The sequence below is a fragment of the Drosophila persimilis genome, unplaced genomic scaffold, assembly GCF_003286085.1.
Source record: "Drosophila persimilis strain 14011-0111.01,24,50 unplaced genomic scaffold, DperRS2 tig00000622-arrow-arrow-pilon, whole genome shotgun sequence".
NCBI classification, from domain to species: domain Eukaryota; kingdom Metazoa; phylum Arthropoda; class Insecta; order Diptera; family Drosophilidae; genus Drosophila; species Drosophila persimilis.
The window spans coordinates 2287619-2305337 of record NW_020825326.1 but is presented as its reverse complement, the minus strand read 5'-3'; the positions used below and the strand labels follow the sequence as shown (position 1 = coordinate 2305337).

General features: G+C 42.7%; 1 protein-coding gene across 1 annotated transcript; it reads left to right on the top strand.

Moving 5' to 3' along the window:
- Positions 1 to 6727: 6727 nt before the first annotated feature.
- Positions 6728 to 9824, top strand: LOC6602606. The gene is made up of 2 exons (XM_026990915.1): positions 6728 to 7483; positions 7535 to 9824. The coding sequence occupies exons 1-2, from the start codon at positions 6728 to 6730 to the stop codon at positions 9776 to 9778; spliced, it is 3000 nt and encodes a 999-aa protein (XP_026846716.1). The 3' UTR covers positions 9779 to 9824.
- Positions 9825 to 17719: the final 7895 nt, after the last annotated feature.

Genomic DNA, 17719 nt, shown 5'->3' with positions numbered 1-17719 from the left:
AAATCTAATTTTAAGTCCGTCCGTATTTATTTATATATTCTTCCTTATACACATGTACATGTACTCTATGAACATACATATTAGAGCCCTGCATGAGTGCACAGTATTCCGAAAATTATCCCATCTTGCTTAACTGAATCGTGTGCTACTCGAACACTATCAATATTTCACACTGTCTACCAAAACACATTGACAACATTCTCATGTATGAGCTAGAGTCATGATTCAGTTGAACTGTCAAAAAAAGCCAGTGTGAGTGCGATTCCCAGCAAATGATTTAGATACACATCACAGCAAAAGCAGAAAGGCTACGCTGCTACTGTCATTCTACAAGCAACAGTCGATATTGTTGAACTGTGCACTGTGAACACTATGCACACTGTGCACACTCTGAGCATTGTGAACACTGTGTTAAAACCATATTTAATGTGAAAATATGTTGCTAAGAAAAATAATTTTGTTTAATTGGTTTTAGATTACATTTCATATTTTTTTAAATTTATATTTAAAAACATAATTTTGTTAACCATGTCGTTGCTGCCTGATATGGAGCTTCGTTTTTCACAAATTAAGTTCCTGGCTAACGAGAACACTCCTTCGGAGGAAGCTGACGATGCTGGTGTTGCAAATATCTTGCAGCTTAATTTGTACAATGTTGGGAACTGGAATTGGTTTTCGTTCCACCAGTGCAAAACATTGAATTCGTCTATCATAGGTACTCGTATATTGGAGTACGCTACTATTTCTCTTGTCAGGACTTCTTCCTCTGACTGTCCTGAAAGCGGTTCGATAAAATCAGCTAGAAACTCTTCGAATTTATTCGAACAAGTCGCCGACAGGTCTAAGTTCTCTTTGTCATCAGTGAGAAACGATCGCATCATATCCTTACACTCTTCAATCGTGAGGGTTCTATCAAAGACTATACAATACCAAGATGTTGCATGAGGAACAAATTCTTTTTCAATTTTCGTTTGATGCTTCATGGTACGGGCGCGCGGGGCTATTACTTCAATTCTCTTTTACGCTACCTTCGCCTCCGAAATGCTACTCGGCTTCGTCAATGCCTCGGTCAGCGTCGAGTCGGTGTGTCTCAAGAGAAAGAATACAAAAACAAAATATGAATCGTCTGCGTGCCGAAACCGTAAGGTAGCGTGGTCGCTGATGTCTTTGGCGCGGCACAGTGGGGACTCAGCCGAAATAGTAAACAAATTGTATGAGTGCTTTAGATAAATTCTAATAGAGAATTTTCCAATCGAATTTTCCCACTGTGCCGCTCCAAAGACATCGGCGATCCGCGACCACCGCTTCGACGGTGCTGAGGCTCGAGAGTCCAGAATTGCCGAACAGACGAAACCGATGGGCAGCGGGGTCGCGGTAGAGACGAAGTACAGGCGAAAAGGGAATTGAAACCCCGCGCGCTCCCTCGGGCCTTTTGGGTTCTAATGTTAGGACCCGCCATAGAACAGCTTTTTGGTCGCTCATGCAACATCTTGGTATTGTATAGTCTTTGGTTCTATCCACTTGTCTCAATTGATTTGTTGGAGGGAATAAAAACAACGCAATTCTGTGGTACTTCGTTATGTACTTTAAAAGTACTGAGTCGATATGCATGCTCAAGGACCAGCTCAATTTTTGTTCAATATCCTTATCTGAATTAGCGTCTTTTATGAACTTTTGAAGAGCATAAATGCGGGGAATAACCCAGTGCATGGTCGGATATTTGTCCGCCTCCAGGAATTTCGAAATTTCCCCGATTTTAGAGAGTACATTTGTGACTGCGGTAATGTCGCTATAGTTCAACTCATCTAAACGATTCATTTCGTTTTGTTCATTTAAAATTTGAACGACGTCATGCCAATTGTGCTCTATCGATTTCATTGTATAAAAAATTGTATTCCATCTCGTCTGACAGACACCCTTAAGACTCAACTCGAGTTATAAGTTCTGTCCGGACCTCTTGAAATATTTAGCCAGTTTTGCGCATTTATATATATTTTTATATTACATATATATATAACTACCCGTAAGAATAAGGTGCCTTTTGCGAGAGTTCCGCAAGATGCTCGCAAACGAGCTCGCAAGCGAGCTTGTGTACGAGCGATATGGTTTTGTGTCGCAAAACGCTCGCAAACGAGCTCGCAAGCGAGAAAAAAATGAGCTCTACTTTTTGTGTCGCAAAACGCTCGCAAACGAGCTCGCGAGCGGGAGTTTTACAATAAGAAAGTGCGCTGCGACTGTGCTGCCGGTCGAAAGCCAAAAAAAAAAGCAAGCCTTCGTGTGCCTTCGGTCCGGCAATTCTCCTTCGGCTTTGTGTTCACGTCTCGACAGATGACGTGTCGACAGATTAGTGGTCGAAAAGTCATTCGTGTTTTTCTTTTTTTACATGTTTCGAGCATTAGAAACAAGTGCAAATAAAGCGTGCGTTCCTTGCGCCGTCATTTCAATTATTTTCGTCGAACTGTGCAGTGCTAAGTTAAAAATATCTACCATCTCTTACGCATTTAAAGGAAATTTCTGCCAATCGGTAAGTACATTATTAATAAAAGAAATAAAATGTCTTACAAAAGAAAAAGCCGAACATATATCGGAGAGGCTCGACACGTGCAAAGAGCTACTGGAGATTTTGAGGTTAATTTGAACAATTTTAATTTTGAGGAAATGGGAGCAGAAAATACTCAAATAACAGGTAACATTTTGATTGACTTTCCTTCGGCTTTACCTTACGCTTTCGTTTTAATATATTTTCAGACATATCTAATACGGCTCCAAATAATCGGTCCAATAATTATGGTAATACAATGAAACATTTTCATGCTCAATAGACTTATTTAAAATATTTTCAGATATATTAAACCACCTAAAAAAAAATAATCGAAAACCAGCAGGACATCAACAAAAAAATTAAAACCATTATTGGTAAAGTTGATCGACAGGGGGCGGAACTTATTTCGTTGCGTAATGAAGTCGCGTCAATTAAGGCTCGAGTGTGCGGAGAGCCTAACATCGTAAAATTGACAATACCACGTTCACCACTGGCCAGTCTAGAAGGCTTTGAAGCATTTGAAGATTCTCTTAAAGAAGAGCATGCTTTCAATAACTTGGTAAGAATTTTTACATGTTATGAGTTAATCTTTTGATTAATCTCATTTTTTTTCTCAAGATCAAGGACTTAATCGCTATCAATGAAAAAACGTTTGATAAGTTTATAAGGAGCTCCTGGCGACAGATTATAAGCGATGATGTGGCGAAGTTTTTCTCCTGGCGTCGGACAGATTCCAAAAAGTGTGTAAGAGGACTTCGAACCACTTTAGCACTACGACGTAAGTTTTACTATTTTAGCTTGTGTAATTCCCCAATTTTTAATATATTTTATATTTTCTACAGATGCATTTAAACAGAAGTTTGCGCTCGACGATCAGGATTTTGACCATACGACTCAAAAATATTTCCAGTATGCTCAGGAACGAAAGGCCAGATTGGAAAAAAGTGATGCAAAAAACTTAAATTTTAGTACATAGTTCATACATATTACATATATACATTAAATTCATTTCATATTACAAATTAAAAATATTTTTTATTACGGAACAAAATGGGAATGGGAACCAAAAAACTCTCGCAAAAACTATTTTTTGCGAGCCTTTTGCGACATCGTTTGCGAGCCTTTTGCGATATCATTTATGATAGCTCGCAAAGGAATCATTTGTGAGACTTTTGCGATATCATTTATGAGTCTTTTTTGATACTGCTATGGGCTCGAAAAAAATATTCCTTTTGATATTATTTTATATCAAAAACGACTCATAAATGATATCGCAAAAGGCTCATAAATGATATCGCAAAAGGCTCGCAAACGATTCCTTTGCGAGCTATCATAAATGATACTTTCACTGCCACAAACTGAACGACACAATTGTGAACACAAAGCCGAAGGAGAATTGCCGGACCGAAGGCACACGAAGGCTTGATTTTTTTTGGCTTTCGACCGGCAGCACAGTCGCAGCGCTCTTTCCTATTGTTAAACTCCCGCTCGCGAGCTCGTTTGCGAGCGTTTTGCGACACAAAACCATATCGCTCGTACACAAGCTCGCTCGCGAGCTCGTTTGCGAGCGTTTTGCGACATAAGAAGTAGAGCTCATTTTTGGCTCGTTTGCGAGCGTTTTGCGACACAAAACCATATCGCTCGTACACAAGCTCGCTAGCGAGCTCGTTTGCGAGCATTTTGCGGAACTCTCGCAAAAGGCACGTTAGTTGGTTTGCTGGGAAGTATCCTATTTCTATCATACATATGCGGGTCCGAATGCGAGCGGTTTGTCGGGTTAAGTCTCGCATTTGACTCGTATGCGATATCATTTGTGAGCGTTTGGTTTGCTGGGTAGGCAGGCGTAGGTTAGTAAAGATATTCATATGTAAAATTGTGAAGTTGGGATGAAAATTATAAGGAAAACAATGAATTGCTAATTATTCCGAATGGGGGCTTGGAAAACTTTTAAATTGTGCCATAGCTCTAGCTAGAGACTATAAAGTCTCTGAGCAATAGGCGCTCATTGGGACGGACAAACAGACTTGGGTAATGAATCGGCTATTAATGCTGATCAATAATATATATACTTTCCAGGGTCAGAAACGCTTCCTTATAGATGATCCACACATTCATTTTCACCACAAATCTAATATACCCCTAACCTCATTTTGAGAATCGGGTATAATCATACTACACGGTAACTACACATTTGCAACATAATGAGAGGAAAAAGAGGGTATGGCCAACAGGCAAAACGGCGCAGTAAATAGAACGCATGCAAGGTCAAATCTACCCCTTCGCTTAATATACCTTGAAGTAAAGCGGCGATTTTGTCTTCAAGGTATATATTCCTCACACGCATGAGTTTCGCACGAACCTTGCCACTTGTCCATACCCACATTCTATAGGACTTTCAAAACTACGACTCATTGTTCATTGCCGAAGAGAGCAGCAGTGTGACCGTATCACCCTCAGAAATACCGCAAAAATACCGATGAAAAAAACACCTTTATTTTTTGAATGAGTGACAGCTGTAATTTCGAGTACCCCCATGCAATATACAAATGTAATAACCGGATATATTTATGAACACATACACATTACCTTTTCCTGAGCTCGTATATTTGAATATATCATTATTTTCGTTCAAATAAATTTTTTGTACGCGTTTAACAAAGAAGAACCGACGTCGTTTACATAATATGTGTATCATTTATCAACAACATGGCCAAAATAAGGATATATGTATATGGGCAATTATAATACTGCAATATTTCATATTTTGTGGCATAAATCAAATAAATAACAGCTTTTATTTTATTTTCCTCGCCCAAGTGTATCGCTCCCACACCCGCCCTGGCCTTGCTTTGTTTAGTTAGTTTCGATCAGATCAGTTCATCAATAAGCTGAAGACTCAAACAAAAACCAAAGTCAAGCTTTAGTTCTAGCGGGCATCAATACCATAACAACACACAAAGTTCGTCAGAATGCATGTGCACCCATGCATTCAAATATTCTGGAAGCACAACAGAAAACATTTTATATTCTATATATTATATAAATATATTAAAAAGTCCAGCAGGGCAGGCACTTTTTTCTTTTTTGTAAATTTTTGATTTAAAAAAAAAGGGAAACATCGCTAGTAGCGAACATCGATATTTCTACAGCCTCAATATAACAATTTAATTATAGTGTGACCGTCGGCTAAGCGGGATGAAAATTACACGCTTATTTTATATTTAATACTAGAAGTGTACAAGACCGGTAAAGCCCGTTTTTAAACATGCAATAAACATGTTTGGAATGTCTATATAATTAGCAATAAAAAAATAAAATGGGTACCAGGTATAGAATTAATAAATTATAATATACATATAATCCGCTATATCATTGACTGCCCTATTGAAATTCAATTTGTCTTTATTATTTAATTGTTTAGACGGCTGGCGCTTTCTCGCTAGCTTCTCCCAATTGTTACTCTCTGTTTACACTATGGTTGAAATATTAAAAAAATTATGACTTGCGAAAAGTTAAAATATACATAAAATGCTCAAAACAAATACTTAACTAATTTGATCTTTCGACTAACCATATTATTAACCAAATAAGTAAATATGTGTCGATTCAAAACAAAAACCAAACTCAAATATTAGTTCTAGCGGCCAGCAATACAATAACACGCACGCAAAGTACGTGAGAATGCGTTCGCATCCATACATTCAAATATGCTGGAGCAACAACAAAAACCAGAAATCAAACCAGCATCAGAACTTTGAAAACGAAAAAAGCATACAATCCCATCTTTTTGTGAAAACATATTGTGCGTGTTATACTAACAGATACAAAACGTGGCTCTTCTGGCTGGTTCTACCTCCGCGAAGTTAGCCAGAGCCGAAGACCCTGGGACTCAGTTTTCCGAGTTCGATGTGCATTTCGCAGAGTTCGTTGCATGAACTGGCATATCTATATACTGCATGGCTAGTGACTCAACTATCGACAAGTACTAATGTTAGTGGCCTATAAATGTAGATTGCACAAACATCGATATTTATAAAAACATCGATGACATTGACGTTACAATCGATGTTTCGCCAGCTCTGTTATTTTGCCGCCACAGCTGTATTTATTTTATTGTTTTTGTCATTTATTACAATAGATGCAAAGCTATTATAATAAATATTAATTAGTGCCTATTTAGTGAAAATGTCACTGTTTCCTGCCTATGGCGGATCGAAACCGCCTCCAGCCGTTAAAGAAACAACGACTGAAGGAACCACACAGGCAGCTACATTCTCAGACGGATATAAAGTCACAACGGAGGGCTGGAAAAACAACAAAAGTTTCGATCTGGAGAATCATGCGATAGCTGCTGAAAAAACCACATCGCATATCTCACCATTAGATACCTCCAGCGAGGATGAGGACACTTCGAGAGAGGGCAGCCCACAGCCGCCGGAACAGAAAGAAACAATTCCCTTACGTCGCTTGGAGTTCGATGCCAGCGATGGCTTCTATGTGGACAAGCAGAACAATCCCAGTTACCTGACAATCAAGAGCCTGGCTCGTCTCTCCCGTCCCCGCTACAAATTAAAGCTTGGTCGGCTTAGGGATGCAAGTCAGAACTTTCATTGGATTGTACACCGCCGGAAGGTCGATTGGAAGAGCTGCCGCTATGGCAAAAATGTCGCGAAAGAGTGCAAAGTGTCGCCGGAGGAGATTGACGATTTGCAGGCGGAGCTTAATGAGTGCAGGGTGCTGGTTGCCAGGGAACCCCAGCAATTGGAGCACTGGATACGGCAGCACAAGCTCCTGGGCCGTAATCCGGATAGGGCCAATCGTCTGGCCGTCTCCGAGCAGCAGTTGCACTCGCTGAAACTAGCCCTCGAGCAGCATACATCTAACGAGGAGCTTCTCCAGCTGTACATCGAGACGGCCTCTGCCACCTATCCGGCCAGTCAGGTGAGTAGTGCCATGGAAACCAGCTGTAGAGTAATACTATTCCTTTTTTAGGTCGCTCTGTTAATTGAGCAATTGCTCGAACGAAATCCCTTCGAGTACACACTGTGGACGGCCCTGATCATGGCCACCCAGGGTACCATGGCCAGATGCAATGCTAATGATGTTTTGCGCATCTACGAAAACAGCATGCGACGCATGCACCTTGGCCATACGGATACCACCAAAAAGTTTGACACCCTCGACACAGACCCCATAATGCTCAAATTGTTTTACAACTGTGCACTCTTCCTGCGCCAGATGGGCCACAGCAACCGGATGTTCGCCATGCTGAAGATGGCTCTGGAAATGAATGTGATGGGGCTGGAGGTGGACTGCCTGGTTGCAGAGGCGGAACGCGAGAATACACTTATTGAGTTCGAGGAGGTGGTGCTGGAGTCTGGCATGCCGCTCCCGGAGATATGGACACGCGTAGAGCTGCTCCGTCAGGCGTACTGCTATCTGCCCTACCCTGCCCTGGGGGGTAACTCCGGAATAGATGAAGGGATCGATACGGAGCGCCTAGTGTTTAGCGCAGATGTCTGCTCCTATGTCTACCCCCTGAAGTCGCAAACCAATCGCCTGCATCTATATTTGCTGATCGTGCAGGTGACCAAGATTCCCGTCGTGCGCAGCCACTGTCTTGCTGATCGCTTGTGCACGCGGATCAAGCAGATTGGAGAGTCAGAAGCGATCGAGATGATGCTGGCCGTTCTGGCAGATCGTCACACATACACCTCTTCCGTCAAGCATACCGGTAACTTCTCGGTGGCCTTGCTCAACCTGGCTCGAGAAATGAGTGTAACGCCCAGCTTTATGCCGCACTTCTTAGGCAGCGACCTCTACGAGGATACCGTCTCCGGCTTGCTTCTCAAGTGTAGCGAGGCCTTTGCCCATGAGGAGAACTCACGTAGAATTTTTATTCTGCTGTGGTTCCGGTTCAAGCGGCTTCTCTTGGTCATTCGCAAACTCATGAAAAAGCTAACCGAAGCGTACCTGAAGGAGGTCCGACACCGCATCCGACAGCTGCTGCGCCTGGAGGAGAATCGTCACGTTGCCCGTTTCTTCACGGAGCTGGCCATGTTCGAGTTCGAGGCCCTGGACTGGAACAACGATCCGTCGCCAGCGTTTAACGTGTTCCAACACGTAGTCGACTGGCAAAGAAGCTCCAATGAGAGTCTCGACAATCCAGATCTCATGCACGTCTACGTCATCTACGCCGAGATGCTTATCTCGCGCAATGATCGTAAGAAAGCCCTCGAAATGCTCATATGCGTATGCCTGCAAAAGCATGCACCTATTGATCCGGAAGACAGTGCTGATAAGTCCGCGGCCCTTCAGAACAGCATGAATGTAATCCAGATGGAGCTTGAACTACTCATTGCCGCGCCCCCGAATATGGCTCTAGAGGAGTTCTTTTCGTCCAATAAGCTGCTGCTCGGGCTGCGCTGCCACTGCCTAACCCTGTGCTTGTTGAGCCGTGCCGACGAAGCTGATCAACTCCTTCACGGTCTTCTAAAGGACCAGTTCAGCCGAGACAAAGCCCTGACCAGCGAGCGACATCGGTTCATGCGAGAGCAGCTGCTGGAGTTGTACATGGTAGTTCTGCAGGTTCCAAGCTCTATGGTAGGCAAAGACTCCACGGAGCCAACAACTGTAAGAAGCAGCAGGCAACTAGTGCAGTTGGTGGAGCAAGGATTGGAGGAGTTCCCGCGCAACATGGCCCTGCTCGGACGCTGGGCAAACTTTGACAAGCTGCCCTGGTACAAGCAGCGAGCCCGCTTTATACGCACCAAGGGCGGCATCTTGTCCGTTCTCCATCTGGTGTTGGCTGCACGTTGCCGCTATGTTCTTAACTTGAAGCAATCTGAGGATGCTGCCGTGGGTCAGGAGGTGCCTCATCTTAATGTCGCCTTCGAGATAGCGGCACGGAATCGGGTGATTCACGTGTTCGAGACTTTTCTACCGACGAATGTGAATCGATCGGAGATCGAAGCCGAGCAATACCAGATCCTCAGGCGGAACTCACTCTACTGGCGCTGCTACCTCCGCTGTCTTTCCGACAAGTACACCAGCTTTGATCGAAGCAAAGAGGTCCTCCTGACCGCCCTAGACGAGTGCCCATGGGACAAGGCCCTCTACATGGATGGGGCCATGTATGTTCCACAGGAGCTGGGACACCTGCAGGATGTAATGATCGAGAAGCAGCTGCGCATATACGCCATGATTGAGGAGCTGGACATTTTAAGAGACTCTTAGCATTAGTATTTTTTATTCCGCATAGAATAAACCATCTGTGTCCTAAGCATACTTAGTTTCAGTCCCTTTAGTGAGAAAAACTCTGATACACAAAATCTAAATCTTTTTCATGAACATTGTCGTACCTACAATTTTATAATTTGTGAACAATTTTTCACAAGCAAGTGCTTGATATGATAGCACCAGGTACATAAATAGACGAGGAAAACGGGCATAATTCCCATTAATTAGGCAAGAACTGTCAAGTATTTTAGTTGTACAACTCAATTCGAGACATACCAGGCAGCCAAAGGTAGTAGCTCGGGAAAGGCAGCCTAGCAAGTCAAAGCTGCAACACTCTACGAAGAAACCCATCCACAAGTTCAGCAGGCCAAGCGGACAAAAACTAAGCTAGCAAACAGGCGGGTATCACACGCCGACTTTGCTATGAAAAAGAAACCATATTACCCTTCGAGTCTGACGCCAAGGGTAAGCCAGCCGAGATTGATCCAGATCTGCATTTGACGAGGACCTCAAGACGGAGCTAAAGGCCGCGATGTCTGTGGTATAGGACGGCTATGAGTCCAACGAGAGTGACCTTGCCAAGAGCCTAAGGAATGCGGAGGTCGGGGAGGAGGAACGCTGGACCAGCCTTAGTTAGGCACTGCATTATTTCTGACAATAGCATGCCAAAATATTAATAGTTTTTAGGAGCGTGTCCATTGCCCAGTTGCTATCCTCGTGGAGTGCTTGTTTAGAGGGTTTTCGCAAGTCAATTTCTCTATAAACTATATCATAGAATTTGTTCATTCCAATACCTCTAAAATGATATAATGATGATAAAATGATACCTCTAACACAAAATGGAAAAATGTTCCATTTTTAATCTAATACCTTGAGGTCGGATAGACTTGTTTGTCAGAAAAGCTATGAATAAGTAGCAGATACCACAGGTAAGTTATCTTCCTTTTAATGGTACATTATGGTACAGAATGGTTCTTTTTGTTCTGGTATTTTTTCTCGTCATCACACAAATTAAAAAACGAGGGGGAACGTTGTGAGTTGCTGCGGACACCGCAACTCTACAGTTATACCCGATACTAAGTCAGTATGGCTCTCCTCCGGCAGACGCCGCTAATATTAAGCGACACGACAAAGATATTTTCGCCCTTTGTGGGGGCGGAAGTGGGCGGGGCAAAGTTTTGAAATATTCTTCTAGCAGTGACATATCACAGAAGTCTAGATCCAAAACATCGTTGCTCTAGCTCTTATAGTCTTTGAGCACTAGGCGCTGAAGGGGACGGACAGACAGACAGGGCTCAATCGACTCGGCTATTGATGCTGATCAAGAATATATATACTTTATGGGGTCGGAAACGATTCCTTATGGACGTTGCACACATCCATTTTCACCACAAATCTAATATACCCCAATACTCATTTTGAGTATAGGGTATAAAAACTAAACCTAGAAACAAAAAAAATAGTAATCAATTTTAAAACCTCAGGTCTATTGATATTGATGTTGTTGTCTTCAAGAGTTTTGAGCATAAGATTAGTCCCGTTAGTCCATCCGCTGTCAATGAAGACGTAATTATGAATTCTTGAAAATACTATTTGATGCTTACCTTATTATCGTCGACACTCGCAAGTCTCAAAGTAAATGTTATTTGTCAGGAATGCAATCAAGGATAATTTGGTAATATAGCGCATTTTCTATAATCTCAGCTGTTCTACCAAAACGTCGTTTGTCAGATGATTTATCAACTCCTCTTGAATCATTTTAACCACAATAACGGTCGTTTAATTATTTCTTCGATACTCTTCCTATGTGCTCACGCATGAAGTCGTCGATCTTTCCTATCAGCTCCACGAGACCCAAGAAATTTCTGCTATTCTGCCCGCAATGTTTTCCCGATAAGCCCCGAAAATGCTAGATTGTGTTGGGCAAGCTACATGGTTACTTCAGGTGTTTTAAAACGCGCTTTTAATGATATATTTTTTCATTAAGCAACATTTGTTGTTTTACATCTATTTCTTGATTTAACTTCAATCGAAATTCACACTCCAACCATTTTAAATATGAAATGACATGCTCAGCAGATGTTTCGCACTCACGCAGGCGTTTAAGGACCTGTTTCGAATCTTGAAAACCAGTTGTTGTTAATAACGATGGTTTTCCGGTAAAAAAAAAAGATTGCAGCAAAAACAAAAAACCTTGTCCTCACTTTTCAAGTAGGTAAGCCATCTTCTCCTCACTTTCTCGCCATTCCCAATTTTCTCGTGAAAAGCTTGATGGTGAAATGACAAGTGGGAATTAAATGTTCTTTTTTTCTGATGGTCTATTTCTGGCCTTCGAGCTGGATCAGGCGAAATTTCGAAGCTATCAAAAATATTCTCATTCGCTTCTGCTGATTTATATCGTGATAGACATTTAGATGCACAAAAAAGATAGATAACAACAATTTTCGCCAGTTTTTTAGTCTGGCCCCGCAGACTTGTAAGGTTTAAAGCTTCTGATCGCACAGGAAATGTTCTCCTGGCTTAGCAGGCTCTGGATGGCATTTGAGACGACAGAAGGAGGCGCGAAGTAGTTTGGTCTGTTTTCATCGCAGCCAGGGAAGTGAGTATTTAGGAGAAGATTTAGCGACTCATCGCTGGACGTAGTCCACGACTGGTCGGTGTTCTTCAAGTAGCCCAGGGTGGGTTTTGTCTTTAAGAGAACTCTGCGCAGGCGCGAGGCTTCTGAGTTACTCTCGATTTCGTTGCAGAACTTATGCCAGGAGTCGCGTTTGGATTTTCCAAGTTCTTTGTTGTAGGTTGACAGACTGGCCTTGTATTCGGCCCAGTTCCGCTCAACGTCCTCAGCCGTAGCTGTGTTCAAGAGTCTCCGGGAGGCTTTCCGGAGTTCCTCCAGTTAAGGAGTCCACCATTCAGGTTTCTTCCGGCCTCTTCCGGATTTAACGAGCGCCTCATTGCAGGCGTCGGTAAATGTTTTAACGAGATGAGTCGTGGCCTCCCTGGAAATCTCGTCCTCAGGTGGAGTCTCAGGGAGTCCAGTTTGTCCGCCTGTGGTTCCGGAATTTTTTTCTTGGACGTTGACATGCAATGACTGCATCTTTCAAGAGGCGATGCAGTTACTGCACCGTCAAGTGGCCCGTGTGAAACCAGCAGAAGGCTGTTACGCGCGGATCCCAGGCAAAACGCAGCCCTCCTCCCGCCCAACCGACCGAGGGGCGCTGCCGCATGACGCGCGGTGCGTAGCCGAACCGAACACGAACATGCAAGAAAGAAAGCTATTAGACTAACATTCGAGGAAAATGAGCACTAAACTTACTAAGAAACTAAGCATGCAATCAAAATACAAATACCACTACAATTACTAATTACTAGAAAGGTGTGTAAGGATTAGTAATTTAATAAGAGGAAGACAATTAGTGGTGGATATAATATGGTAGAGGGAATTATAATCCGAGCATAAGACCCTAAACGGTTCATGCAAGGAATAATTCGATCTACAAAGTGGAAGGAACAACGGTATAAAATTTCTAGTAAGTCTAATAGGAATCGTGAAGTTTATGCGGCTCAACAGATCAGGGCTGTCTATGTCACCCCTGATCAAGTTGTGCACAAATATCACACCAAGCATTTTTCTACGGTTAACTAAGGATGGGAGGTTTACTAATGGTAGTCTACTAGAGTAAGATGGGAGTCTTACACCCGCATCCCAGTTAAGGCCCCGCAGAGCAAAGAGTAAAAAGTTTTTCTGTACTGATTCTATACGGTCCTGGTGTACTTTGTACTGAGGTCATCATACACAGGAGCCGTATTCTAAGATCGGACGAACAAGCGAGGTATAAAGAGTCTTTGTTATATAGAGGTCGTCAAATTCCTTTAACCACCTCTTTATAAGCCCAAGCACACCCATGGCCTTATTTACCATGGGAGAAATGTGCTCGGAAAACTTTAACTTGGGGTGTAACATAACACCCAGATCATCCACCAAAGTAATTCTCTCAAGAGAACCACCAAATAGGGTGTAGGTAGCCAACAAGGGGCTAGAACGATGAAATGTCATTACTTTGCATTTCGAGGCATTAAGGTGTAACAATTTTGCACAACACCATGACTGAAAGCTATTGAGATCGGATTGCAAGCGAGAATGAAATGAAATGTCCTTGTACTGGACACAGAGTCTAACATCATCCGCATACATAAGTACTCGAGAGTGTGGTAATACTGAAGGCAAGTCATTAATAAAGAGTGTGAAGAGTAAGGGGCCTAGATGGCTGCCCTGTGGAACTCCCGAAGAAACCTTTACTGGTAAAGAGAGGGAGTTTTTGAAGAGGACTCTTTGAGACCTGGAACAAAGATAGCTAGAAATCCATCTCAGGAGGTTGGGCGGAAACCCTAAAAGGTCAAGTTGAGCTGGCTTATTTTCAATACTTGCTCTTATTGGATTTTGTCTAAAGAAAGGGATCGTTCGTATTGCTCAATTTTGATATTCCGTTGAATACTGCTGGCTAACTAAAATTCTGCCCACATAGTTTTATCTCATTCATAAAAAAATTGTCTACAAGATTAACTACTTTTAAGTACTCCCATTTATTGTATTTTGACTAAAACAAGGTTTAAACAAAAAAGTTAAACAAAAACGACAATGTTGCTGGTATTTGAAGACTTGTTGCTTATCAACGGGAACATATGGAACATATGTATACCCTATTTCGTCAATTTAATATGAAGATATTGTTAAACTGTTTTTAGCTATCTATAAAGCGTTATTAATAGATATTTCTCAAATTGATATGTTCTAGGCGTATTCATGCATCATGCATTTGATTAGTTTCCTGTGTATATATTCTATATATCCCGATACCCATTCTTGGTCGCCATAAGAGAGCCATAAAGTTTGAAAAATTGTTGTGACATGTGCTGCAGCAACATGTTTCGAAATGGATTTTTATCGGTTTGATGAACATTTTTTACGATTTTCATTGGCGAAAAGCTGTTCCGTTAATGTGCGATATATTTAAACCTGTGCAAAAGGGTTCCCAACCACATGCAAAAATAAGTTTATATGGATATATTATAAGTGGTGTATATCAAATGCTTATTAAAATAACTTATCAATACCAGGCTCCGTCTTTCATTTTCACAAAAGTTTTCCGATTTACTTATGAAATCACATAAAATGGAGCTCCCCTTTTCACAAGCCGCAAGATTTCTTAAGATAATCAGATAATAAAGATAATAAATATATCTCAAGATAAGTAAAAGGCTTTTTATACAACAAAACGAATCTTAATTTAAAAAGGAAAAAAATATATGACTTATTGATGCATTAACATAATGGTGACACCCATATCCGGGCAATTTAACTTGTGCTTTCTGTTTAGTGGTGAAAATGGAATTCGAAGAGACCCTGATCCCATACAATCGAGATAACATTCATATTCACATTGCTCTCACGAATTGGGAGACAGAGTCAAAAGCCGGAATAGCCTAAATGACCATTCATTCTCCGATCCGATACCACAGAACCGATTCTCGAATCCCAGATGAATTTATTAAAACGCTGCAGGAAACATAAATCTTTTGAGATTCGCGAATTATTTTAGGTTATTCGAGTAACACAGCTTTAATTATAACTCAAAATTTAAAAGAGACAACAATTTTCAAAAGTCAAACCGCAGCGTTGGCGTGCGATGTCCCCAGGCCGCAGCGCTCGGTACAGTCGGTCTGGCTATCGACCTGCAAGCTCCATAGGACCCATTAAGCAAGGCAACAGCAGCAGCTTGCTCTGCACTGAACAGGATGCCATAGCCAGCACAACATCTCCAGCAGTAGTGTGGGGGTTTTTTTATCTGTCCAGTTTCCAAACAGTTTCCAAAATAGTCGACACATTAACATATGAGGTATGTATGAAAAGTATAGAGATTACAGAATTACGTTAGGTTATGTTAGGGGTAGTCCCATACGGAGGCTTGGATGAATTTAGACAAGGTCCCAGGTTTGATTTCGGAAAGGTCCGAAATGACCGTGAGGAAAGGGGCCCCGAGAAACCGAAGACGACGATTTCCAAGGGCCGGGCAATGACAGAAGAAGTGGGAGAGCGATTCCCCCTCTTCCTCGTCGCGACAATTCCTGCAGAAGTCATTGTGAGGGATTGACAGCCTAGAGGCGTGAGTGCCTATCTGCCAGTGTCCCGTGATTACTCGGGTAACTGCAGAGAATTGTGCTCTACTGAGTCTATATAGCTCCGCCGAGCGCTTTTTCGATCGATGAGGCCATATCGATCTCGATATTTTACAGGAGAACAGATTTTTACGCTTGGAACACACTGCAGTGATCCGGGAGCCTGAATCAATGACTGACGTTTATCTCGCTAAAGTTGACTTCGCCTCCCACGCGGCCGTCTAACTTTGAGCCATCAGTGTAAAAGTGGACCGCATTTGCAGGTCCCGGTTCGCACATCTCCCAGTCCTCCCTGGATGGGATTGCTACCTGTAAAGGCAACGAGAGGTGATCACTAGGGCTACAGTATTCTGTCCTCTCTCGTAATAGCGGGAGTCTCGTTAGGATTCCTGAGTGCCCAACCGCGGACGCTTTCCACAGCTTCTCTCATTCTGAGGAGGGAGGAGGTCCAGCACAGTATCCAGGGCTTCCCCTGGAGTAGTGCGTAGCCCGCCGGTTATGCATAGCTCTGCCATGCGTTGAACTCTGCACAGTTTATTGAGGCATGTCCTTTTGTCTAAGGCTGGCCTTCATACCACCACTTCATAGAGCATGATCGGTCGTATGATGGCGGTGTAAAACCACCGAACTATATAAGGGGTCATTCCCCATTTTAGTCCGATGGCTTTTCTGCAAGTATAGAGGGCCACTGTGGCCTTCTTTACTCTATCCTCTATGCTCAATTTCCAGTCGAGCTTGTATCTATTACTATCTACTGATCTACAGAAAATCATTGCGATTACATATTATCCTCTCGTTGTGAGATAGTTCAAGCCTTTGTATTTCGAATCCGATGCAGCAGACCAAAAAAAAAATCGGACTAGCAGGTAACATGCTGTAGAAGTCTTCATTATAGCGCTCTCGCACTTTTTATTATTTTGATTGTCTTATCGAAAGATTCAAAAAGTAAACGTATAAACCAAGAAGTGTAGAGAGGAGCGCAAGACGCGCACTCCTTTCTATTTCCAAGCTCTAGGGGTGCAAGCGAGATGGTGAGACTGTTTTCACGCATTTCGAATGTTGCGTATGCGCCCTGTCTGCTCTGCTGTGCTCTTACCTACTGCTCCAACTCCTTTGGATCGGAGCGGAGCATAGGGGATGCCGAAAAGCTTTTGTCAAATCGAAAGCTCTCTGAGCACGTCCTGGCCCAGCTTTAAGGACTACCTTGGACTTGGATCTCAGTCAGTCGGCATCAGTCCAAGTCCAACGACGCGTCTTCGCTTTGCTTTGGCCTTGCTGCAGCGGATGGCGAGGTGGCGCCTCCAGCATAGCTTGTTGTTCCATAGTTTCTTCCAGTGCAGCGCGAACAACAGTAACATCATACGCAGGAGCAGCAACACCAGCAGCTTATTAAAATCTGGCGTTCGGCAATTATGCTTTTCCTATTGCAGTTGCTGTTGCTGCTGCTCTTTTCCTCGGCAAGCTTTTGTGTGTTTGTGTTTATAAATTCAGTTGTTTGTGTTGTGTGGTGATTGTGGTGATGGATTAGGTTGGGGTTGCGGGGAGGCGTACATGGTGTAAAAATCAAGCGTCAAGTTCATAGACTAAAAAGCGACAAACTGTCGCGTCACTCTGTTCTCTGCTGCTCAAAAAGCTTACACCGAAATAAGCTCTCTCTCGGAATGCTTCTGTATGCTGCCGCTGTATAGTGTAATACTCAATCTGAGCGATGTAACGGTTTCCCGGCCGGAAACCTTAGTCAAGGTCTTCTTGACAACGCAGACA